The sequence below is a fragment of the Tachypleus tridentatus genome, chromosome 4 (assembly GCF_004210375.1).
Source record: "Tachypleus tridentatus isolate NWPU-2018 chromosome 4, ASM421037v1, whole genome shotgun sequence".
Taxonomy (NCBI): Eukaryota; Metazoa; Arthropoda; class Merostomata; order Xiphosura; family Limulidae; genus Tachypleus; species Tachypleus tridentatus.
In genome coordinates, this window is record NC_134828.1 from 2,284,716 (window position 1) to 2,310,383 (window position 25,668).

Consider the following 25,668-nt stretch of genomic DNA (forward strand, 5'->3'; position numbering starts at 1 on the left):
TACAGTCACAGTTTGACAATACTCCTCATACTGAAATGATAGGTCATGGGGGAGTAGCACTGCTGATTAATCAACATGTGCTTACTTGGTCCTTATCATTGAATACGCCCTTGGAGGCTGTAGCCATCTGTATTTCCTTGGGTCGTACCATCACTGTTTACTCTCTGTACCTTACCCCTGGAAAAAATTTATCATCCCTCAGACCTTGATGCCCAACTCCCTTTTTAATTTGGGGGAATCTTTATGGGCATAATACCCTCTGGGGTGGTTCTAGTATTGATGTGAGGGGCCATGCTATAGAGTGTATGCTTCTGAATCACCATCTGTCTCTCTTAAATATTGGATCTTACACTTATTTTCATGCACCCAGTCAGTCATTTACTGCTATAGATCTTTCTATTTGCTCCCCTTTGCTTTTCTTGGGAGGTTGGCATCAATCCACGGGGTAGTGATCATTTTCCTGTCATATTAAGAGAAATTGGCCATGGTCAGTGCCACCGGACCCATGTGTCTCATTAGAAGTTGGACCAGGCTAACTGGTCTTCTTTCACTGCTCTCTCAAAATATGATCCTGCCATCTTATGTAAATCATTGGTAGATGATTGTGTAACAGCAGTAACTAACTGTATTGTCCAAGCAGCTGCTTAGTGCATTCCTAAAACCTCAACATCTTTCCCACAGCATCCCTGCCCTTGGTGGAACTCTGATTGTTCTATAACATGAAAAGCTCAGAAAAGTGCTTGGAATAAAGTTCATAAATATCCCACACTTACAAACTGCATTGCACTTCAGCAAGTCTGTGCACAGGCTTGGTGAGTTAGACGTCAAAGCCAAAGGGAATCACGAATTAAATACACCTCCAGCATTTCTTCAACCACCAGTTCAAAAGTCACATGGGACAAGATCTGGAAGGTGAGTGGCTGGTATACTTCTGCTCCCTCTCTTAGTATTCAATGGCCATGAAGTTGCTGATGCTCAGAACATTGCCAATACTCTTGGTGAATGTTTCTCTCATGTATCTAGCTCTTCAAACTCATCCCCTTCCTTCTTAGATATTAAAACATGAGTTGAACATCTGCCTCTTTCCTTTTCGACTGATCATCCCTATGACTACAGTTGCCCTCTTACACTGGTGGAACTTAAACTCGAGCTTCATCGGTCTGGCAATACATCAGTTGGATCTGATAATATACATTATGAGATGCTACGTCACCTTTTTCCTGCCTCTCTTACTATTCTCCTGGCTGTCTTTAACCAGATATGGCAGAAGAATATCTTTCCTAATGCTTGACACTAAGCTATTGTACTCTAAGATTCCTTTGAATTACCATCCCATTGCTTTGATGAGTTGTCTTAGTAAGACCTTAGAGAGGATGATTAATGCTTGTTTTGTTTGGTTTCTTGAATCAAACAACCTTCTCTCACCCACCCAGTGTGGGTTCCAAAGACAACCCTTCATGATAGACCACTTAATTCGCCTTGAAACATAAGTCAGAGAAGCTTTTTTGAAGTGACAACATCTTGTTTCTATTTTTCTTAATTTAGAGAAAACTTGTGATACAACGTGGAGATATGGCATCTTGTAAGACCTTCACTCATATGGATTGTGTGGCAATTTGCCACTTTTTATTGAACATTTTTTAATGAACTGCCAATTCCAGGTCGTGTGGGCTCAACGCTTTCCCATTTTTTCCCACTGGAATTTAGAGTCCCTCAGGGCTGTGTTCTGAGTGTCACACTTTTCATTACCAAGATAAATGCCATCAGTGAACAGCTCCCCAACTGTTGCAAATGGTCTTTCAGTTGATGACTTTCACATCTCATGTCTGTTATCAAATATGAGGTTTATTGAGTGGCAGCTACAAACTGCAATCAGTCATATACTTAAGTGGACCACAGCAAATGGTTTTCAAATTTTTCTCCCTAAAACTGTGTACACTTCTGCTGCCAACAGGGTATTCATCCAGATCCAGAACTTCACACTGATGATGTTGTACTTCCTGTCATCCCTGAGGCAAAGTTCTTAGGTCTTATATTTGACTGTAAATTAAACTTTATTTCCCATATCAAGCACCTTCATGTCAAATGTATAAGAGTGCTGAACATCCTCAGTGTGCTCTCTCTCACCTCTTGGGGAGCGGATCGATACCCCATGCTTAAAATTTATCATGCCCTTATTCGATACAAACTTCACTATGCATTTACGGTTTATTGTTCTGCTAGAACCTCAGCACTGAAAATGCTGAATCCTATCCACCATCAGTGGCTTCAGCTTGCACTGGGGCCTTTTGTACTTCTCCAGTCCAAAGTTTGTATGTGGGGTCCCATGAATCCTCTCTATATATTTGCTATTTTTAACTGTCTTATGTATGCTTTCAAACTTTGATTTTTACCACAGATATTTTTTTCCATATATACAGATGGTTCAAATTCAAGTGACTCTGTAGGCCCTGCCATGGTTTGTTACAGTTCAGTTGTAGCACACAAAATTCCCTCTATAGTTTCTGTGTTCACTGCTCAATTGTATGCCATTTCTCTTGCCCTGAGTAATATTAAAACTATGCAATATATGAATTGTATAATCTATACTGATTCACTCAGCTGTCTATTGGCCCTGACGTCATTCCTTGTTAGTTACCATCCTATTCTTATCAATATCCAAAAAAACTGGCCCGTCTCTCTCTATCATCTGTTTCTGTCCAGTTTTTTTGGTATTCATGGGAATGAGCTAGCTGATAGAACAGCAAAATCCATCTGCTCTGGCTCTGTCTTTACCATCCCTGTTCCATACGTGGACTGTGGTCCAGTTATCAAAACCTGACTATACATCAGTTGAGAGTCGGCCTGTAGTGAGTAACGAAATAATAAACTTTTTCAAATCAAGTTTTCTTTAGCTCATTGGCCATCTTATTTCTGTAAAGATTGAAGGGAGGAAGTTGTTTTGGCCACACATTGGTCAGTTTTTTAACTCACCACTTCCTTTTATTTGGTACTGATGCACCAGTGTGTGGTCTGTGTGGCACTCAGGCCACAATCTTACATATTTTATTATCATGCTGTCGTTACATCCAAGAACGACGATGCCATTTTAAGGTAGGTTTGCCCTTGACATTAACCAATGTTATAGGTGATACTGGCTGCCTCACTCATGTTTTTACATTTTTAAGAGCCATTGGTGTTTTTAACTTGAGGTTTCTGTTGGACTATATACTGTTTTAGCATGATTTATTTTACACATTTTAATTTTATTTTTACCTGAACCCGGGACTGGAAAGGCCAACTTCAGGTGACTGACAGCAAGTTTGAACTTCATGCTTCAGTATTCCTGGCAGGTCTTAGTTGTACATATTTTTATGTATTTTTACCTTAATTTCCATATACCATTACAGTATACTACATCTTGTTTGTCACAGATAGCCTAGTAGCTTTGTGCTGATAAATGTGAAATACCTACCTACCCTCTGTATTGCCAATCACAATTTAAATTTTGTGATTCTCTCCATCTGTGTGAATGTTTCCACTTTACCAGATCTGTATATAAGCTCCCCCTTATTACTTGTCTATTCACTCTTCTCAATAAAGATTTTATGTGCTAGCTTCAAGTTTCTTTTAAGTTTAGTTGTTGCATAACTTTAGTTATACCCCTGCTTTGGACAATTTATTTTACCTATTTTATTGGGTTTTAAGATTATTGTTTATTTACAAAAATCACTGAGACATTTTAGATGTGAATTCTCACCTTCACATCTCGGACATAGTCTTATAGTGCTCCTAATCTGTTACCTCAGGAGTCTAGCATTGGATAGTCCCTTTTTCTTGAGAGGACATCCAATTCCTCAGATTCAGAGAGGTGGAGTATTAAAGCATGAGTTTTAATGTTTCTTCTCCTGTTAACTCGGAGGCTGAATTTGTGGAGGATCAGGAGCAGACTGGAAACAACTTGGACTCTATTTTCTGGTTTGTTCCTTTGCTCAGACCACTAATAATGAGCCTTGGATGGATATCTTGCCTTCTGAACTATTTTTACACCTGGTATGTCAAGTTTGTAATGTCTTTAACATTTATCCTTTGAGTTACAACTCTTCTTTTACAGAGAAGTCCTTTGGCTGATTACCTAGTCTTTTCACCTTTGTCAAACATTACTGTGCATGCTTGGAGAATTGCTGATTTGTTGAGAAAGGATTCTGCCATCCCATTTATCAGATATGATGAGTATGCTTTAGTCTTCTATTTCTTGGTGGACCCATATTTAGATTATCAGAGGTTAGATATTAAATTTAAACAGTATTCCCAGATTTGTCTATCCATTACAACAGTTTTTTGTTTTTTTATTTTCTTTGCAACTGTTGTTTGAGGCCTATCACAATTTCTGTGCTCATTTTCAGAGGATTTTTGTCATTTATTGACTTTTAATATTATATAATTATTAGCTTTTGCTGTCTTGTTTTGTGGAATATTTTGTAAGGAAATGTATTGCTTGAAGCCATTTGGCTTCTTTCTTTAGCTCTTGGAAATATCAAAGAATCTCCTTTTCTTAGGCATTCAATTTTTGCAGGTGTTCCAATTTCCATGGTATCTTGGGTGGATGTTGGCCTCGCATCTTTCCTGGATCACTACCAGATAGCTTCTTGTATCTTCTGTTTGGATTTTGTCATTCTATAAGCAGACATAGGAGATTCCACCTTTATCAACAGCCATTCTTCACTGGTGTGGAGTGCAGACAACAACATTGATAACTACTTTATAGAGTTCAGTTATATTTGGACTCAGCTCAGATGTTTGTCTGTCTGTGGGAGGAACTTACCACCAGTCAATGGGTTGTTCAGGTTATTATGAGTTGATACATTTTCCATTTAGTGTCTTTCTCCATTGTCTTTTTCCTCCCCAAGTGTCATCTTTCATCCAGTCATCAAGCACAAGCCATCTAGGATCTTCTTCGGAAAAAGGCCATTGAGTGTGTCGACTCCTCTCTCTCTCAAGGGTTTTATTCTCATTTGTTTGTAGTAGTTAAGATGACTGGGAATTGGTAACATGTTATTAACCTTTCTTGTTTTAGTTATTTCCTCTAACTTCCTCGGTTTACCATGGAGTCATTTCTTTCCCTCCAGTGGCACATTTCACCTGATCTTTGGAGGACCAGATGAAAAGTGCCCTCAGAATACCTTCATATTCTGCTTACAAATTCTTCACATTATTATCTCTGTTTTGTGTATGAAGGATGGGTTTTCAGTTTCATGCTCCAACTTTTGGCCAAGCATCTTTTCTTTTGCCTTACAGTTGGAACATTTTGATGTCATCTTCATTCATTAGCCATTTATACTTACCATTATGTGGACAAGTTTCTTCTTCATGCCATGTGGCAGAACTTTTTCTATGGAAGTTGTTGTGGTGTAAAATTAATTATTCCTGAAAGATAAATTAATTGTCAAGGGTGGTTGAAGAGTAAACAATCATCTTTCTTCCCACTATAGATTAAAAATTAAGATTTTCAGAAAGGTTATCATTCTATTTGAGTCAAATGGGCAGTTTTATCATTGTGGAAATGATGATGATGAGGCTAATAGGCAAAAGTGAAAGCAAGGACAAAACAGAAGTGGGTTGTTGGAGATGAAGATAGATTAATAACTGTTGTTGGTAGTGCAACAAATGACATGGATATGTATATTCATATGTTGTGGTTGGGATCTCTAGTTTCAGTGCTTAAGATTGTTTGTTTTTTACTAGTAGAGACAGATTTTCATGCATAAGTTCTTTTATTATTAGATGTGAGAACTGGTTTTTTCCCTCAAAACAGAAAAATGTATTCTTACTCCCTTGCAGTACCTCATTCATTTATGGATATTTTTAAATTCAATTTCAGTTGTGCTCAACCTTGTCCTATTCACTTTAAGGCCATGAAGCAATCTGTTCTTCTAACTCTTCTTCTCCACCAGCATGTGCAGTTCTGTTTCTTTTGGGGATGTGGACATTCTTGAAATTACTTATTCCTTTGGTTCAGGCCCTCATGTGGTTTTTTTCCCTCAAAACAGAAAAATGTATTCTTACTCCCTTGCAGTACCTCATTCATTTATGGATATTTTTAAATTCAATTTCAGTTGTGCTCAACCTTGTCCTATTCACTCTAAGGCCATGAAGCAATCTGTTCTTCTAACTCTTCTTCTCCACCAGCATATGCAGTTCTGTTTCTTTTGGGGATGTGGACATTCTTGAAATTACTTATTCCTTTGGTTCAGGCCCTCATGTGTTCCCTTCAGTGGTTGTTACAGAACCAATGGAGCAGTGACCTTATTAACTTTAAATCTGCTTGACCTGGTCTGGTGGTTGTTCCTCTCCTGCCTCCACATCCAGTGATACATCATTTCACTAATGCTTCTCTATAGTGAAGGAGAGCTTGTGTAAAGTATACAGAATTCTAGAGTTTCTCAGTAGAATAGGAATCTTCTCTCCACATCAGTCTTTTAGAACTTCTGTCAGTTCAAAGAGTTATGTCTTGGGCTCTCAAGGCTTCACTTTGAAAATTCCACTGTGGTCTCCTATGTTTTCAATCAAGAGGCACTCACTCCAGGTCTTTCTGTTTTCAGACATTGAATCTTCTTTTTTGGGGTCACAATCATCTTTGTTTGTTATGTTTCAGTTATTAATTTAATGGCCATTTAGTCATCTTGGCCCAGCAGAGTCCTTCCCACAGAACAGATGCTTCATCCACATTTTTCATTGGATCTGTTCACATCTTGAGGTATATTAGATTGATACTTTTGCCACTTGCTGGAATAGCCATTTTCTGTCCTTCTGCTTTCCAGTCTCTAACCTTTGAGCTTTGGGCATACTTTAGATGTTCCCTCCTCCAATTTTTCTGTTATCCAAGGTTCTTGCATTGTTTCTCTGATGTGGCTTTTATGCATTATGTTGCATGATGTTAGGGATTGACCTATTGGGTGGCACCTTTACTAATGAGGTCTGTTCTGCCTTCTTTGTTGGATGTTTATCACCAAAAATATTTAAACATTGTTAGTGGTCTTTCACACTTGGTTTTAATCCTTCTCATTTTACTGTGCCATGTGTCTCAATTTCTTACATGGTTATTTGTCAAAGGTTTGGTGCCTTTGTCCATTTTCCTCCATAAAGCAGCATTTTCAGCTAATTTTTGTTTTTCTGAAAGATGTAAAGTTTTTGAGTCTCTGTTTTCTTCATGCTTTTGAAAGGTTATCCAACCTTGATGTCCTCTCTAAGTTCTTAATTGGGGTATCTTGATGGCTCTCCATTCTGTATTTTGTCCACCCTTTGAACCTCTGGCTTCATGTTTCCTATATCAATTTTTGCTTAAGATTTATTTTCTTCTCTTGTTGTCTAGCAAATGCTGTCATTTAGGTATGTTTGCAATTCTTGTTTACAGGACACTTTTTACCACTCCTCTTATGTCCTGGTGCATCCTTAGGGGTCTTTTCTTCCAAAAACTTTACTGGCTAGAAGACAAGATGAGGCTTTCTCTCCTATCCATCTTCCCTCCATTTCTCATTTTTATGAATGCTCGTATCCAGATAGTCATTTATGCCTGATCCAGGCATTTTGATGTTGTTGCATGCATTCAAGGGATTTATCATTTCTGTTGCTATTTCTTTTTCCATTGGGATCCTGTGGTGTCGTGTGAAATTTCTGTCACTTTGACTGGCTGTTGTTGTCGGGTGATGTATATTTCTAACTGTGGGCTTTCGTAGGAGGAACATATACTTCTTCAGATTTCATCTCATTAAATTAAACATACCTTGGTGTTGCCGGTTGCATCACCTGCTGCAGGAGCTTGTACCATATCTTATACATTTATATTTCATTATTTACATGATTTGACAGTTGCCTCATTGTAAAGGTTTTTGTTCTCTATAATACCTAACTTCAACGTTAGATGTCAGCACCATACATGCATTTGACCTACTTACAAACTGTTTCACTTTCAATCCAAAATGGCGTCACGTATAAAGTTACAAAATGAAGAAGCATTACAGTTGTATTGTAGCAGCTGAAATACTTGACAGTCAACAAGTTAAGAAACTGAGAAAATGTACTTTTTAGTGCTTGTTAGAGCTTTCTTGAGATGGAACGTTAAGGTCAGAGCTTAAGAGAAGTTAGCTGTTAGTGTTTTTGAGTAAGAGAATTGGAGAGTACTCAGAAGTGAGAGACAAAGCACTTTATTTTCTTCAAGTGCCATGGTTTATTTCAATCTTGATTTTATATTGAACTTTGTAAAAATGAAGTATCCATATTTAAGTTATTAATGAACATAATAACAAATATGTAGTGTAACACATTGAGCTTGGTACCTAGAGGATAATATTGTTTTATTTATTTCTTCAAATATTTCATTATATTAGAAATGCACGGATGTTACTACCAATATTACTGTAATTTATAATGATACTTACGTTTCTTTTTCATATTCATGTTACATGTGTAACTGTTCAGAGAGAAATATATCACTTAACTAAATCACAATAAGGAAGAAAGAAATATAGACATTATAACAAGTGTATTTTCCCATTATTGCATTTTAGGATTTAGCAGACTGTTGTCATTTCATTGTATTGTATCTTGTTGGATCTTCAATAAAGTAAAAACAGACCAGAATAACTTATTGAAAGTATTTTAAAATGCACACTTCATGATGATTCCCTTGCTGTTACAGGGGTAAGTCTACAGAGATACAATACTACTTTGATTCCCCTCTTTGGACTCAGCTCAATGTGGCATTGCTATAAGAAAACTTGCACTTGGTGCAAGTTCTTGTGATATTAGAAACAATTCAAGATTTTTTCTGAGCTTTATAATATAAAGTTAAAATTGTACTTTTGTTTAAAAACTGCTGTGAACCATTTTTGTTAGTTTTTATTTTGGTTGAAAAAATTTGTAAGATTAATCAAAACATAAATATGTGAACACTTTTCTAGCTGTTTGTGATAATTTTCTCACTGTCTTTTATGTTTTAAATTTTAGTGTCTGTACTAGTAATTTGTAAGATTAATCAAAACATAAATATGTGAACACTTTGTTTTCTAGCTGTTTGTGATAATTTTCCCACTATCTTTTATGTTTTAAATTTTAGTGTCTGTACTAGTAATTTGTAAGATTAATCAAAACATAAATATGTGAACACTTTGTTTTCTAGCTGTTTGTGATAATTTTCTCACTGTCTTTTATGTTTTAAATTTTAGTGTCTGTACTAGTAATTTGTAAGATTAATCAAAACATAAATATGTGAACACTTTGTTTTCTAGCTGTTTGTGATAATTTTCCCACTATCTTTTATGTTTTAAATTTTAGTGTCTGTACTAGAAATTTGCTTTTAACTGTAGTTCAAACAAACTCTTCTATAAACTGGATTCAATTCTAAGTTGCATCTTGTTGACCATGAAATGAAGAACCTAACATAAATATATTTAGGTCATTCTTTGAAGGTTGTGGGTTCATATCCCATCACTAAACACATTCATCTTTTTAAGTTATAGGGATGTGATAATGTAATAGTAAACCCTATTTTCTATTGATAAAAAATATCACAAGAGTTGGTGTAGATACTATTGAACTAACTGCCTTCCTTCTATTCTGTTACTTCTAGACTAGATATGGCTAGAGCAGATAGTCTTCATGGCCCTAAAAAGATGTATTCCCACCATCATTATAAGTAAAAATTGAATTTTTATCAAAACGTGTTTAACTTTTACTACTGAAGATGATATTGTAAGAACACCAAAACATGTGGTTGTTTAAGGGCTGATTCTTGTTTTAATAAATTATCTTAACATTGTACTCCTTTCAAACTGTTTGTGTGTGTGTGTGTATAATACAAGTATTGTATTGGTTTATTTAATATCATGCTTTGTACAAGATTCCAGAAACAAATGAACGGGGTTATCCACCAATCTGACTTTCTGTATTTGGGTTTGTGTGTGTGTGTGTGTGTGTGTATAATACAAGTACTGTATTGGTTCATTTAATATCATGCTTTGTACAAGATTCCAGAAACAAATGAACAGGGTTATCCACCAATCTGACTTTCTGTATTTGGGTTTGTGTGTGTGTGTATGATACAAGTACTGTATTAGTTCATTTAATATCATGCTTTGTACAAGATTCCAGAAACAAATGAACAGGGTTATCCACCAATCTGACTTTCTATATTTGGGTTTTATACTTGTTTTGTCCTTTTGATTGGAAATGCTATTTTGAAATTAAGTAATCTATTTATGAGTGATTAGAAGATAACCACTTCTCAAAATTTTACTAAAGTACCCTGTCCTTGTCTGAAATTATTGTGTGAAGGAACCATACGAACTTAAGAAGTACAGAAATGTTTATATCATAAAAAAATTCCCATTGTTGCATCAAGATGTAAAGACATCTAAAGAAGTTTCTTGTTGTTTTATAGTAATATTAATTCTGTTTTTATCCATTTTGAAGAGTTAATCAGGATACAATTAAAACTTTTCAACATCTTATTACAGTTTTGAGAGTATGAAAAGGATGTGTGACAAGTACAATTCTGCCATTGACAGTGTTCTAGAATTGGTAAGTATATTACCATTGACAGTGTTCTAGAATTGGTAAGTGTGTTACCATTGACAGTGTTCTAGAATTGGTAAGTGTGTTACCATTGACAGTGTTCTAGAATTGGTAAGTATATTACCATTGACAGTGTTCTAGAATTGGTAAGTATATTACCATTGACAGTGTTCTAGAATTGGTAAGTATATTACCATTGACAGTGTTCTAGAATTGGTAAGTATATTACCATTGACAGTGTTCTAGAATTGGTAAGTATATTACCATTGACAGTGTTCTAGAATTGGTAAGTATATTACCATTGACAGTGTTCTAGAATTGGTAAGTATATTACCATTGACAGTGTTCTAGAATTGGTAAGTATATTACCATTGACAGTGTTCTAGAATTGGTAAGTATATTACCATTGACAGTGTTCTAGAATTGGTAAGTGTGTTACCATTGACAGTGTTCTAGAATTGGTAAGTATATTACCATTGACAGTGTTCTAGAATTGGTAAGTGTGTTACCATTGACAGTGTTCTAGAATTGGTAAGTGTGTTACCATTGACAGTGTTCTAGAATTGGTAAGTGTGTTACCATTGACAGTGTTCTAGAATTGGTAAGTATATTACCATTGACAGTGTTCTAGAATTGGTAAGTATATTACCATTGACAGTGTTCTAGAATTGGTAAGTGTGTTACCATTGACAGTGTTCTAGAGTTGGTAAGTATATTACCATTGACAGTGTTCTAGAATTGGTAAGTGTGTTACCATTGACAGTGTTCTAGAATTGGTAAGTGTGTTACCATTGACAGTGTTCTAGAATTGGTAAGTGTGTTACCATTGACAGTGTTCTAGAATTGGTAAGTGTGTTACCATTGACAGTGTTCTAGAATTGGTAAGTGTGTTACCATTGACAGTGTTCTAGAATTGGTAAGTGTGTTACCATTGACAGTGTTCTAGAATTGGTAAGTGTGTTACCATTGACAGTGTTCTAGAATTGGTAAGTATATTACCATTGACAGTGTTCTAGAATTGGTAAGTATATTACCATTGACAGTGTTCTAGAATTGGTAAGTATATTACCATTGACAGTGTTCTAGAATTGGTAAGTATATTACCATTGACAGTGTTCTAGAATTGGTAAGTATATTACCATTGACAGTGTTCTAGAATTGGTAAGTATATTACCATTGACAGTGTTCTAGAATTGGTAAGTATATTACCATTGACAGTGTTCTAGAATTGGTAAGTATATTACCATTGACAGTGTTCTAGAATTGGTAAGTATATTACCATTGACAGTGTTCTAGAATTGGTAAGTATATTACCATTGACAGTGTTCTAGAATTGGTAAGTATATTACCATTGACAGTGTTCTAGAATTGGTAAGTGTATTACCATTGACAGTGTTCTAGAATTGGTAAGTGTGTTACCATTGACAGTGTTCTAGAATTGGTAAGTGTGTTACCATTGACAGTGTTCTAGAATTGGTAAGTGTGTTACCATTGACAGTGTTCTAGAATTGGTAAGTGTGTTACCATTGACAGTGTTCTAGAATTGGTAAGTGTGTTACCATTGACAGTGTTCTAGAATTGGTAAGTGTGTTACCATTGACAGTGTTCTAGAATTGGTAAGTGTGTTACCATTGACAGTGTTCTAGAATTGGTAAGTGTGTTACCATTGACAGTGTTCTAGAATGGTGGTAAGTGTGTTACCATTGACAGTGTTCTAGAACTGGTAAGTGTGTTACCATTGACAGTGTTCTAGAATTGGTAAGTGTGTTGGTACCATTGACAGTGTTCTAGAATTGGTAAGTGTGTTACCATTGACAGTGTTCTAGAATTGGTAAGTGTGTTACCATTGACAGTGTTCTAGAATTGGTAAGTGTGTTACCATTGACAGTGTTCTAGAATTGGTAAGTGTGTTACCATTGACAGTGTTCTAGAATTGGTAAGTATATTACCATTGACAGTGTTCTAGAATTGGTAAGTATATTACCATTGACAGTGTTCTAGAATTGGTAAGTGTGTTACCATTGACAGTGTTCTAGAATTGGTAAGTGTGTTACCATTGACAGTGTTCTAGAATTGGTAAGTGTGTTACCATTGACAGTGTTCTAGAATTGGTAAGTGTGTTACCATTGACAGTGTTCTAGAATTGGTAAGTGTGTTACCATTGACAGTGTTCTAGAATTGGTAAGTGTGTTACCATTGACAGTGTTCTAGAATTGGTAAGTGTGTTACCATTGACAGTGTTCTAGAATTGGTAAGTGTGTTACCATTGACAGTGTTCTAGAATTGGTAAGTGTGTTACCATTGACAGTGTTCTAGAATTGGTAAGTGTGTTACCATTGACAGTGTTCTAGAATTGGTAAGTGTGTTACCATTGACAGTGTTCTAGAATTGGTAAGTGTGTTACCATTGACAGTGTTCTAGAATTGGTAAGTGTGTTACCATTGACAGTGTTCTAGAATTGGTAAGTGTGTTACCATTGACAGTGTTCTAGAATTGGTAAGTGTGTTAAGCTTACATCAGTATTTACCTGGTTTAATATTTTCCACTATATTTGTCTGTATTTCATTCCTAATAAGAATTTTCGCAATTTTTATGCAACCAAAATAATACTTGCCCTAAACTGTGCAAATCATTTTTGTATGTCATATTAGTGCAGTGCATTGTTTTGGTACATTGTAAATCAGCTGTCTTCAAGTGCCATGGTTTATTTCAAACTTGATTTTATATTGAACTTGCTTCATTGCTTAACATCAGCAGACAGATTATAGGGAAGGAGGTACGAATGTTGATTAAAGATATTTCATATACACAAGTAAATTACTTTGTGGTAAAAACAACTTGTTTGAATTTACACATTTCTTTATTGTTTATGATTTGATTTGTTTTGATTAGGCTTACAAAAACAAATTCCAGAAAAGACTTAATTTTGAAATTTTTTCTAGTGTCTTTGAAACTTAGTTTATTATTATATATATCTGTATATTTATGCACGTTTTTGTTGATATGTGAAAATGATGTAGTCGGAAAAATTGGTACTGTGTTAGAATTATAAATAAAAACATTCCTAATTTTTGAAAAATGTAGACTATAATTGTTTATTAACAAATAAAATGTTATTAAATCTTATCATGTTATTTGTCAAAATAAAAATATCTATAATACAGTGATTATTATTACTTGTGTTTTTGGTACGTGATGCAACATTAAACTAAAAAGTGTTTGCAGTGGAAAGGAACGTCTCGTTTGTCACGCATGAAGACCCAGCCATCCACTGGACTTCTTCGGCATATCCTTCATCGGGCGTACAATAAATCTGTAAAGGATCCGGAGATACTGAATCAGTACGAGCCCTTCTCTCCAGAGGTGAAAGGATTTGAAGTGTTGTAATCCGTAATTCCTTTTTGTTTTGTTTTTTTAACTCGTGGTACACAAACGGAGAGAAATGTACCTGCCAAGATTTTCCACATGATACTAACTTCATGTACATTTAAAGAAAAAAAAATGTTTAATAGTTCTAGTTTAGTTTAGTGAATGGGACAGCCTAGATGGACCACTAGATATGTTACTGTCTCTAAACATTGTTTTACCACAAGTAACATCAGGCATGACACATTGACATGAAGTCCATTTAACAAAGTGCTTGTTACAGAACTTCTAATCTCTGGATAAATGTGAAGGTACCACTTTTTCTTTTACTCTTATTATATTAAAGGTTTTTCCTACATGTCACTACAAAAGTTATGTTTAGATTATTTAGAATATACAGGAAATTTATGTTTAAGTTTTTGCATAGAAGCTAATAATTTTGTATGAATCTTGTTAAATCCTCATAACCACATAACCTCAAAGGGTTATAATCATTTGCTCTATCCATGACAACTAAAACATTAATTCTCATATTCAGTAATGTATCAAACATTTTTGCCCTCTCAGCCATGGGGTGTTATAATGTGACAGTCAATCCCACTATTTGTTAGTAAAAGAGTAGCCCAAGAGTTGGCAGTGGATGGTGATGACTAGATGCCTTCCCTCTAGTTTTACATTGCTAAATTATGGATGGCTAGTGCAGATAGCCCTCTTGTAGCTTTGCATGAAATTGAAAAACAAACAAAACAAACAGTGATGAAAAAAGTATTGTTTATCTTTAGTTATGATTGTTGATTAATTTTAATAGAAAAAAGAACATCTTACCACTGATTAGTTAGAATTAAACACTAACCAAATGTGTGTTTAATAATATTTCTAATTAAGTTCTATGCAGGTTTTAAAAGTATCTGAGTATTTTTAAGAATAGTTAGATTTAAATAAAATTAGGCTTAACTTAATAGCTTCCAACATAGAATCATAAAATTTACCAAGTGGACATGCTACACTAGCAATAACACAACACTACGGAGGTATGAATAACTGTTTCTTCTCACAGTAAACCCTTATTGGCTTCTTCAGTAAACTTGACCATCTGGTTTCTTTCAGCACTTCCTGTTCTAGCATTTATAATCAATTGGACCTAAATCTTGGACTCTTTGTGCCATGATAGAGCAGACCAACTTTTTGTGTTATTTTGACAGAGGAGGATTCATAATTAAACTGGCCTGTTTTCTTTAAAAAAACAAGTGTAAATAATAACAATTTTGTATCATTTGTTTTTGCTTTAGAATAATTTAACAATTGATACTCTAGTATTGTTCTTAAATTTTAATATCTGTTTCAATGTTTTCTATTTTCTTAAAGCCCTGAATTTTTTAACTAAACCAGGCCCAAATCCATGGAACACCACAAAACATTCCCCATACTTAAAATTATGGGTGCATTGTAAGAGTGACTGTAAATCCTTTAAAATGGGTGGTGGGGTGACACTGACTAGTTGCCTGTACTCTGATTATGAAAACAGGGGTGTAAAATTCATTTTATACACACACACGCACACACGTATTTGATCCTAGATGATTTTTAATGGTGTTAGTTTTCAGATATACAGGTGGTGGCCAAAAAACGTTTTCCCCTCTCGAATATGTTGTTAATTTGTTATATCATTTATTAAATAACAGAATAATACATAAAACTACATGTGTTTAGAAGGAGCATGGCAAGAGCTGTTCAAATATAACTGAAATTCTAATTTTAACACAAACTTTCACAAATACCTGAACTTTTCATTATTTTAGCTACAGTTTTTCATAAAACATGTGCACCTGATGTAGTTTGTTAGATCTTATTACGGTTAGCCTACAAAATGATCAAACAAGTTTCAAAAAAATGCAACTAAAATAATCAAAAGTTCATGTGTTTACGAAAGCCGGTGTTGAAATTAGGATTTCAGATCATATTTAAACAGATCTTTTTGAGTGTCTTCTAAACATGTATAGCTTTACATATTTTTCTGTTATCTAACAAAAGATATAACAACAACATTTTTAAAGGGGATACTTGTTTTGTACACCCTCTGTATATACTCAAGTCAAGAGAAGCTAACTTTATGGTGTGATTTTTGATGAAACTTCATTAATTTGTGAAAATAAAATGTTGAAATTATTACCGTAAGATCATATGTAAGTACTCCATTATGAAATAAATTATTGTTTTGCTTAAATATGTGAAGTCTGTTGCTTGAGAAAGGGCTTAAAGGAATCAGTAATACTATATTAGTTATATTCATGTTTATACATCAAATATATCATTATAGTTTTACATGTTTGTCAATCAGTTCATGTACAAAGTAGAAAAACCTATAAGGATTGGTTATTGATTTGCCATGGCACATGGCTGAGGGTGCTCATGGTTTTATTCTTATGCAGGTTTATGGAGAAACATCCTATGAATTTGTTGCACAGATGATCAAAGAGATGAAGATGTCAGAAGATGACGTGTTTTTAGACCTAGGGAGTGGTGAGTAACATTGGTTGGCTAAGAACTATCATGGTGAGTAACATTGGTTGGCTAAGAACTATCATGGTGAGTAACATTGGTTGGCTAAGAACTATCATGGTGAGTAACATTGGTTGACTAAGAACTATCATGGTGAGTAACATTGGTTGGCTAAGAACTATCATGGTGAGTAACATTGGTTGGTTAAGAACTATCATGGTGAGTAACATTGGTTGGTTAAGAACTATCATGGTGAGTAACATTGGTTGGTTAAGAACTGTCATGGTGAGTAACATTGGTTGGTTAAGAACTATTATGGTGAGTAACATTGGTTGGTTAAGAACTATCATGGTGAGTAACATTGGTTGGTTAAGAACTATCATGGTGAGTAACATTGGTTGGTTAAGAACTATCATGGTGAGTAACATTGGTTGGTTAAGAACTATCATGGTGAGTAACATTGGTTGGCTAAGAACTATCATGGTGAGTAACATTGGTTGGCTAAGAACTATCATGGTGAGTAACATTGGTTGGCTAAGAACTATCATGGTGAGTAACATTGGTTGGCTAAGAACTATCATGGTGAGTAACATTGGTTGGCTAAGAAGTATCATGGTGACTAACATTGGTTGGCTAAGAACTATCATGGTGAGTAACTTTGGTTGGCTAAGAACTATCATGGTGAGTAACATTGGTTGGTTAAGAACTATCATGGTGAGTAACATTGGTTGGTTAAGAAGTATCATGGTGAGTAACATTGGTTGGCTAAGAACTATCATGGTGAGTAACATTGGTTGGCTAAGAACTATCATGGTGAGTAACATTGGTTGGCTAAGAACTATCATGGTGAGTAACATTGGTTGGCTAAGAACTATCATGGTGACTAACATTGGTTGGCTGAGAAGTATCATGGTGACTAACATTGGTTGGCTAAGAACTATCATGGTGAGTAACATTGGTTGGCTAAGAAGTATCATGGTGAGTAACATTGGTTGGCTAAGAACTATCATGGTGAGTAACATTGGTTGGCTAAGAACTATCATGGTGAGTAACATTGGTTGGCTGAGAAGTATCATGGTGACTAACATTGGTTGGCTAAGAACTATCATGGTGACTAACATTGGTTGGCTAAGAACTATCATGGTGAGTAACATTGGTTGGCTAAGAACTATCATGGTGAGTAACATTGGTTGGCTGAGAAGTATCATGGTGACTAACATTGGTTGGCTGAGAAGTATCATGGTGAGTAACATTGGTTGGCTAAGAAGTATCATGGTGAGTAACATTGGTTGGCTAAGAACTATCATGGTGAGTAACATTGGTTGGCTAAGAACTATCATGGTGAGTAACATTGGTTGGCTAAGAACTATCATGGTGAGTAACATTGGTTGGCTAAGAACTATCATGGTGAGTAACATTGGTTGGCTGAGAACTATCATTTGAAGTAACAAAAATATTTCAGCATCTTATGGAACGTTGTAGAAATTGTAATTTTCTCAAAATTATGATGTCAATAAATGTTATTCCTACTGAATTGTATTTTAAAGCTGTAGCTCTTTCTATGTAAAGTAAATGTTTTCAGTTTACTTTGTGAATATTGGTGCTAGCTGAAAATGGATTGAACAATATTTACTGTAGTATGAGGGTGATATTAGTGACTGACACTCTCCGATATCACGAGTAAGATGATGTGTTTGGTAATCCACTGTGTATGTCCATGTGTATTTTGTAAGTTTGTTTAGTAATTCTTTATGTTAACATCTATGTTTCTACGTATCATTAAATCTTTAAGTTGTAATATAGTATGATAAATGTGTTATTTCATGTTATGTACACACACACACACACACACACACACACACACTTGAAATACAATGGAGTGAAATTTTACATCAAGCCAGCCTGACCCTAAACAAACACAATAAAATGGCACATGTTGCATCACTGTTGTGTAGTTCTTTTAAAGAGGTGTTATACCTTAATTGAATAATTACTTATGTTGTAATAGTGCTACTGAATTGTATATACATTTTAATCAGTGATGAGAAAACCCACTTGTAGAGAAACATATATATGTAAAAACGGCTCGTTTGGGTTAAGAAAATATTTTACGTAGAGGAGCGAACAACGTTTCGACCTTCTTCGGTCATCATCAGGTTCACAACGACTGTTGTTCCCTCCTCTACGTAAAATATTTTCTTAACCCAAACGAGCCGTTTTTACATATATATTTGAATATACAATTATTTATTTAATAGTACAGATGTTATGTAAACGCACATTGGTTTTCAACTTCCTAATATCTTTTAATGAAGTTAATTTCTTTTTCCAACTCTTCTGTTATTACAAAAATGTGTTTCCTCAAAATTTGGGATGCACATTGTTTTGGACTCTTTCGTTTCAGTCTTCTCTGTGACGTGCTTCCTATTTGTACACTATAGACTATTACAGTCATTCTCTTCTTCACCTTCCTTTAAAAATGTCTCAAATTATGAATGTTTGTTAAATACTTTATGTGCTGTGGTTTATACCAACTTCTTAACCCTTACTTTAGGTTCTCATGGAATATTGTTGTGTAGTAGACATTAGGGTGTTTGTTATATATCTGGTTTATTGATCTACATTAAATAAAAGTAATGATTTCACTGTCTATGTTTTTGTTGGTGTGGTTAATTAGACACATTAACTATTATTTGTACTTGTGTAGTTGAATTACATTTAATAACAATTACTACACATTTGTCTTTAGGAGTTGGACAGGTTACCCTTCAGATAGCAGCATCTACACCTTGTAAACTAAGCTTGGGTATAGAGAAAGCAGAGTCTCCAAATTTGTATGCTGAGGTAATATTTTTATATTATCAGTTGTGTGTTACTGAGAGTTATAATACTAAAATTATCTCTGTTGTTTGAGTTCAAGACTGAAGGTTTTTAAGGAAGTGGAATCACAACATCCATGTAAGGAGCTGGAAGCTGGAATAAGCCATGTTGTTTAGACACATGTACACAAAATACAATTAATGAAACATATGACTGGTTAACATTACTGACACTGCCTAGGCCCAGACTTGTAACCATTTTTACTCATTACGGCTTACCTACTAGTAACTTCTGATATATTAAATGTATCTTCACAAAATTTTAAAAGGCTTTTGGACATGATAAGTCGGAGGTTTTAATGAAGTATTTTTTATTAATATTTGTTTGTTAAACAATCGATTATTTTAAACTAATATGAGAGCAAGTGATTTTTCATTCTGAAATTAAAAATACTTTTCTTTGCCTCACGAATCTCATATTTTACTTGTACAACCTCTTAATCAAGGGGTTTTAAAGTGCATACCCTAAGGATTTCAACTGCTAAATATATTACATAAATTTTCTGTGTTTATTTTACTTTCAACATCTAAAGTCTGCACACGTGCTATCACAAAGCCTTGTCTGGACTTGCAGGTGGGATGTGTAGAGATAATAATTTTCATAGGCATCAAACATTAACTTTTGAAAAATAACAATTATCACATTACTGTACTAGTATAATCAAAATCCCTGTAATTTACTGGGGTCTCTAAGTAAAGTATATGTGGGTGGACAAAATTCCATTCATATTAAGAGAAATGACTTATTGATCACTCATCTTCAATTTTGGCAAAATTCTATCTTCTGTTTTTAAGTCACTTATAAACAAGTGTCAGAATTAGGTAGACGGGGAAATTCTCTTTCTATTGGTTATAAACTTGAGCTACTTACTGGTAGGTTGTACGAGTTAAGACTTTCACAATTGGTTTGTAGGGCAGAACCACTCTAGTAGATTTACTAAATATTATTGATATCTTAGGAAATCATAGAGGTATGAGGTTCTTATTTTATATTTAGCTTGTCTGTGTCTGAAGTTTGAGTCTCCTTTCATATTTAGCTTGTCTGTGTCTGAAGTTTGAGTCTCCTTTAATATTTAGCTTGTCTGTGTCTGAAGTTTGAGTCTCCTTTAATATTTAGCTTGTCTGTGTCTGAAGTTTGAGTCTCTTTTCGTATTTAGCTTGTCTGTGTCTGAAGTTCGAGTCTCTTTTCCTATTTAGCTTGTCTGTGTCTGAAGTTCGAGTCTCTTCCTATTTAGCTTGTCTGTGTCTGAAGTTCGAGTCTCTTTTCCTATTTAGCATGTCTGTGTCTGAAGTTTGAGTCTCTTTTCCTATTTAGCTTGTCTGTGTCTGAAGTTCGAGTCTCTTTTCCTATTTAGCTTGTCTGTGTCTGAAGTTTGAGTCTCTTTTCCTATTTAGCTTGTCTGTGTCTGAAGTTCGAGTCTTTTCCTATTTAGCTTGTCTGTGTCTGAAGTTCGAGTCTCTTTTCCTATTTAGCTTGTCTGTGTCTGAAGTTTGAGTCTCTAATTCATTAGATACATGTACATGTTGTATGGTGGGCATAATAAAATAGAAACTGAACAGTGAGACAACTGGATGTGTTATGTGACACACAAAAATTGATACTTAATATTTTTTATTTACATTTCCTTTTAAATGAGGAAAATAAAACATATATAATTTTAACGTTTTGATACCAGTCTCACTGATGTAAGTATTAAAAATGTTATTGAATAAAAAGTTTGAAAATAACTCTCCAAACATCATGACAAGTTCACTTTAACCTGGAGGAGCAAAAGTGTTAATAGATTTGTATTTTGTTTTTAGGAAATGATAAAGAATTTCAAGGCTTGGATGAAGTGGTACGGCAAAACATGTGGAGATTTCAAATTGATCAAAGGCGATTTTCTTACTCAGGAACACAAAGAAACCATTATAAGTTCAACGTAAGTGTTCAAGCAGTACTAGGTAGTCAGTGTTGCATTCAAATAGTGATATTGACAAAGATTTGTACTGCACAGGAAAAAATGTACCATAATTTCAGAAGGAGGAAGTTCTCCATGTTAGAGGAACTGTGTTCTCTAACAGATATCCCAAACTACCATGTCTTCCTAAGTTCATCCTTAAAGTACCAGTTAACTGAAATATCTGTTAGCTGTAACAACTGTCATACCCCCCCTGGATTATGCCTAAAACACTTCTTTTCGTCCAGTCTACTTTTTATGTTGTCATTGATGTGCATGTACGTAGAGTCCGTTATTAGTTTGAATTTCTTGGTCTATAAAGATTCACCTGGCTGATGTGAGTAGCACTTATCCTACCACTGTCTCATCAGGATTCTTCCTTGTACCATAATGCCACACTTGCCCTTTGCCATTGTGTTTTGCTTGAATATTAGTGGGTGGGTGTAACTTCCTGCCATGAGCATCATTCATCAACACTGCTGTGAAACAAGTTTTCTGGTGGGCAGTGTCTTTTCCTTTACTTTCTATAGTTTTTTTGTTCATTGGACTTTCGGATATTAATAACGGTTTGTCCATGTTGATTATTTTATATGTCTGTATATCATCTTATCTTTATTTCCACAAATGAATGAAAATAGACCAACGTTTCTTCAGAGTCTTCAGGGAGTTTCTGAAACATTTTTATGTGCAGGCTGATAGACAGTTCTTTCCTGTCTGTGAATTGAAAGCACCACAATGAATCACCTTTATGTCTATTAACTCCTAAGTTAGTGGAAATTTGTTCTGTCTAATGCGAATGGTATTTAATCCAAGAAGCTCAACATGTATTTTTCCTCTGTGTTTGTTCATTCTTACAGCATCCTGTGATTTGTGCCAGTCACAGACAAATTTTTAGCGACGCTACACTTTAGGCAAGCAGCCATGTTCCTCCAATTTTGGTCTGCATATTTCCAGGCTTTCATCTTGAATGCTTCTGTGTGTAATTTGTGATTTAACAGGGGATATAAAAACATTATACTCGTAAGGAAGACTGGAAAGGGTAAAGAGATTGTGGATATATTTTGGTTAATTAAACATGCTGATCAGCACAACTACAAAAATCTTTCATTTATTTCACTAAACGTTGAGAAATTTTGATGACTAACCTAGACATAAGTTGATAAAGTGCACAAGTTGGATGAATTGTTGAAAACATCTCGGTTGGTATGACAAAATATATGGTTATATCTTATGTATACAGCTATGATTTATCAACTTTGAAAAGCCACTTCAAAAATGTAATAAAATAACTATAACTGTTGCTTAAAGTTTAAATAAAAGTGATGTGACATTGGATTATTATTGTTGAGACTGCAAACAGCACTACATTATTTTTGTTGAGGCATTCACTAAAAATGTTCAAAATTGTGATTTAATTGTAGCAATACCACTATATATCTCCTGTATTTTTTGATGTGGGTGTGTTATAAGAGTTGCTGTCAATCCTGTAGTGTTGCTGAGTGACTGGTTACTTTCTCTATAGTCATTAGCTGAAATGAATGGATGGTGACAGCTCGCATTGGTAGTTTTGTGATAAATGCAAATTTGGAAACTTTTATTATTGTGTAGCCAAAAAAGAAAGTATTCTATAATTTTTAGGGTTTAGGCTTTTCCAATAATTTTGCTCAACATGTAAATATCCTATATTTTTAAAAATATTATTTTTTGAACCATCCTTAGGAAGACATATAATTATGACATTTTATTTTGAGCTGTTGAGTAATTCATCAGCACTAGGTGTAATTTTTCTTGATGTGTGGTGATTTATATACTGCTTTACTGTTTAGTTATGAAGCACAGATTAACTGAAAGTGTTGAACCTAATCCCTTCTTTCTGTTTTTACAGCATCGTATTTGTAAATAACTTTGCATTTGGACCTGCTGTTGATCATATGGTAAGAGGTTGCTCTTCTTGTGTTGCTTTATAAGAGAACAACTGTAAAGAAATCTACTTTTTTTATAATGTCCTGTTACATTTGTTTTTATGAATTTACCAAACTCCAGGTGGTTTTATAAGAGGATTTGAAAGTCTGTTTGTGTGTATTATTATTACTTGGTGATTTATTTTCGATTACTATATTTTTCTGAATTATTTAGCTAAAAGAGAGGTTTGCAGAAATGAAAGATGGAGCTTGTATAGTATCATCAAAACCATTTTGTTCATTGAATTTTCGCACTACTAACAGAAACTTAAGTGGTAAGTATTGTGAATTATAATGGAATTATTCTGGTAAGTTAAAGTCAAGTAATATTATTATAATTATCCTGTACCTGTTAAGAGCTTGTGATGTATAAAAGCTAACCATATAGATAAACTACAATAACCTTATTAAAGACAGTTTGATATACTAAGATACTTGTTGTGACAAGATGTCATTCAGTCATCATTCAGGTATATTATTCACACTGATAAGGTTTAACTACTATGGAATATTTAAATTAGTTCTAAGTTAAGACATTAAGTCAACAAATGTATAAAGGTCTTGTTTTAAGTGCGTTTCAAACAGGTAAAATATTATTGTGAAAGTTATAACCAGTAAAATTCAATGAAACTGTAGAAAGTGAAAAAATGAATTGGTGCAAACCTTATGAACATTAAATGGTGGGACAACCTGAAATAAATACACCAAATGTTTTTGAGGTTGCTATTAGGAATGCTTAGATACGTAAGTGATTGTATTCAGAGTGCATTCCCTTAACCATCCACAGTATTTAGAAATGGACTATTTGTAATCCTTCAAGTGGTTAATAAAGTCAATTTGAGTCTATACCCTACAGAATTAACTATTGCCAGTGGGTTTGTAAGATAGTTTTTATTTTAAACTTGTAATGGTGTGATCTAGACAGAAACAAATATCTTTAGTTTGAAAAAAAGACTTTTGCTAAACTCTATATGTTGTGTTCAATAGAAGACACGTTATTATAGTGAAAAGATCCTGGGTTACCTTTTGTTATAGAGTTATAATGTTAAGTGTTTCATAAAAATGTCTTAGTGCTAGTGTTCCTTATTCATGATTGCAAGAATCCCACTTGATGTAAAAATGTATTCTCAAGATGGCTGGTATAGGTATTAAAACTTTAATTAAAATAAAGTATATAACACCTAAGAATGTCTAAACATTGTTATGTACTTTAATTAAAGTTTTAATACCCATACCAGCTACTTTGAGAGTACATTGAATGTTCCTTACATCCGTAAATGTGATCGGTAGAAATTTGAAAATCGTGTAGTAAAGGATTACTGATCTATATTGTAACGTAACTGGATAAAGTAACTTACAGTTAAAGTAAATCGACTGTACACAGTATTTCCAAGTATGTTTTAAACTATTTTAAATGAACTGAAAGTAATTAGAAGTCTGAAACATGAACAAAATGATGCTAAACTAGTAAGTTGGAGAATCTTACAAAATATTGACAAATAAAAATAAGTAAAGACAAACTTTCAAAACTTCCTGGCTTTAGAAACTTATGCTACATGCATAGATAGGACAGTGTTACAGCAGGTTTAGTTTTTATGTTCACATAATTTTATCTTTGTAAGGCACGTGAATAACTTCACAGAAGAATGAATCTGTAACTTTGTTAGAAATATAGTTTGTAAACCTTTCTTGTATAAGAAGACCCCTTGTTATGTCTTTTGTAATTTCATGCAAATTTTGCAGGTGAAAATTAAGTTATGGAGTTTTTATGTATTTGTCTATCAGTGATACTGAAATGTATTGTTAAAGTAACAGTAAGTTTAAGAAATTAAGATTCGTTTTGAAGATGATTTACACATTTTGCAGATATTGGGACCATAATGGATGTGAAGGAAATAACTCCTCAACAAGGTTCTGTTTCTTGGACGGGAAAACCTGTGTCATACTTTGTCCATACAATAAATCGTACAAAGGTAATATACATGTGTTTTAATAAATAGCATAAGTAGAGATATCTAATAGCAGTTTCAAAGCCATTATCTGTCTATGATTTTACTAAAATTATCACTTTTGTTTTGTATTTTTGTCATGCCAGTTAGTTACTGTGATATAGTAAGTTCAACCAAGATAACTGCATTAATTCTGAACTGGTTAAAGAAAGATTAGGAATATTTTAAAAACAATAATGTACTGAGCAAGGTAACACGTATCCAAGGGTGTTGGTCAAAGATTGGATACGTGAGCCACTTACAGCTGTTTTCTGTCAGTCCGTGAACAGTGGGCAGGTACCAGGGGGGTTGGAAGTTAGCTACTGTAACTACTGTTTTCAAGGGAGGTGATGGTAATGTCACGGTAATTATAGACCCATTAGTTTTAGAGGAGTTGTGGGAACCTTTTGGTAAAACGTGCTTTGTAAAGTTGTTTAGCAAAGTTTAGAATTTTATTGAGTAGTCAAATAATGGAAAATCTTGC

At 34.2% G+C, this 25,668-nt stretch overlaps 1 protein-coding gene across 5 annotated transcripts in view; it reads left to right on the plus strand.

Moving 5' to 3' along the window:
* Positions 1-25,668, plus strand: part of LOC143248442 (histone-lysine N-methyltransferase, H3 lysine-79 specific-like) — a 61,778-nt gene that overhangs the window by 10,421 nt on the left and 25,689 nt on the right. For all 5 annotated transcript variants that reach the window (XM_076496801.1, XM_076496803.1, XM_076496804.1 and 2 more), the window contains 8 exons: positions 10,494-10,557; positions 13,777-13,914; positions 16,347-16,437; positions 19,166-19,260; positions 21,099-21,217; positions 23,121-23,169; positions 23,372-23,471; positions 25,063-25,169. In XM_076496801.1, the coding sequence (XP_076352916.1) occupies positions 10,494-10,557; positions 13,777-13,914; positions 16,347-16,437; positions 19,166-19,260; positions 21,099-21,217; positions 23,121-23,169; positions 23,372-23,471; positions 25,063-25,169 (763 nt within the window). The remainder of the gene's footprint in view (positions 1-10,493; positions 10,558-13,776; positions 13,915-16,346; positions 16,438-19,165; positions 19,261-21,098; positions 21,218-23,120; positions 23,170-23,371; positions 23,472-25,062; positions 25,170-25,668) is intronic.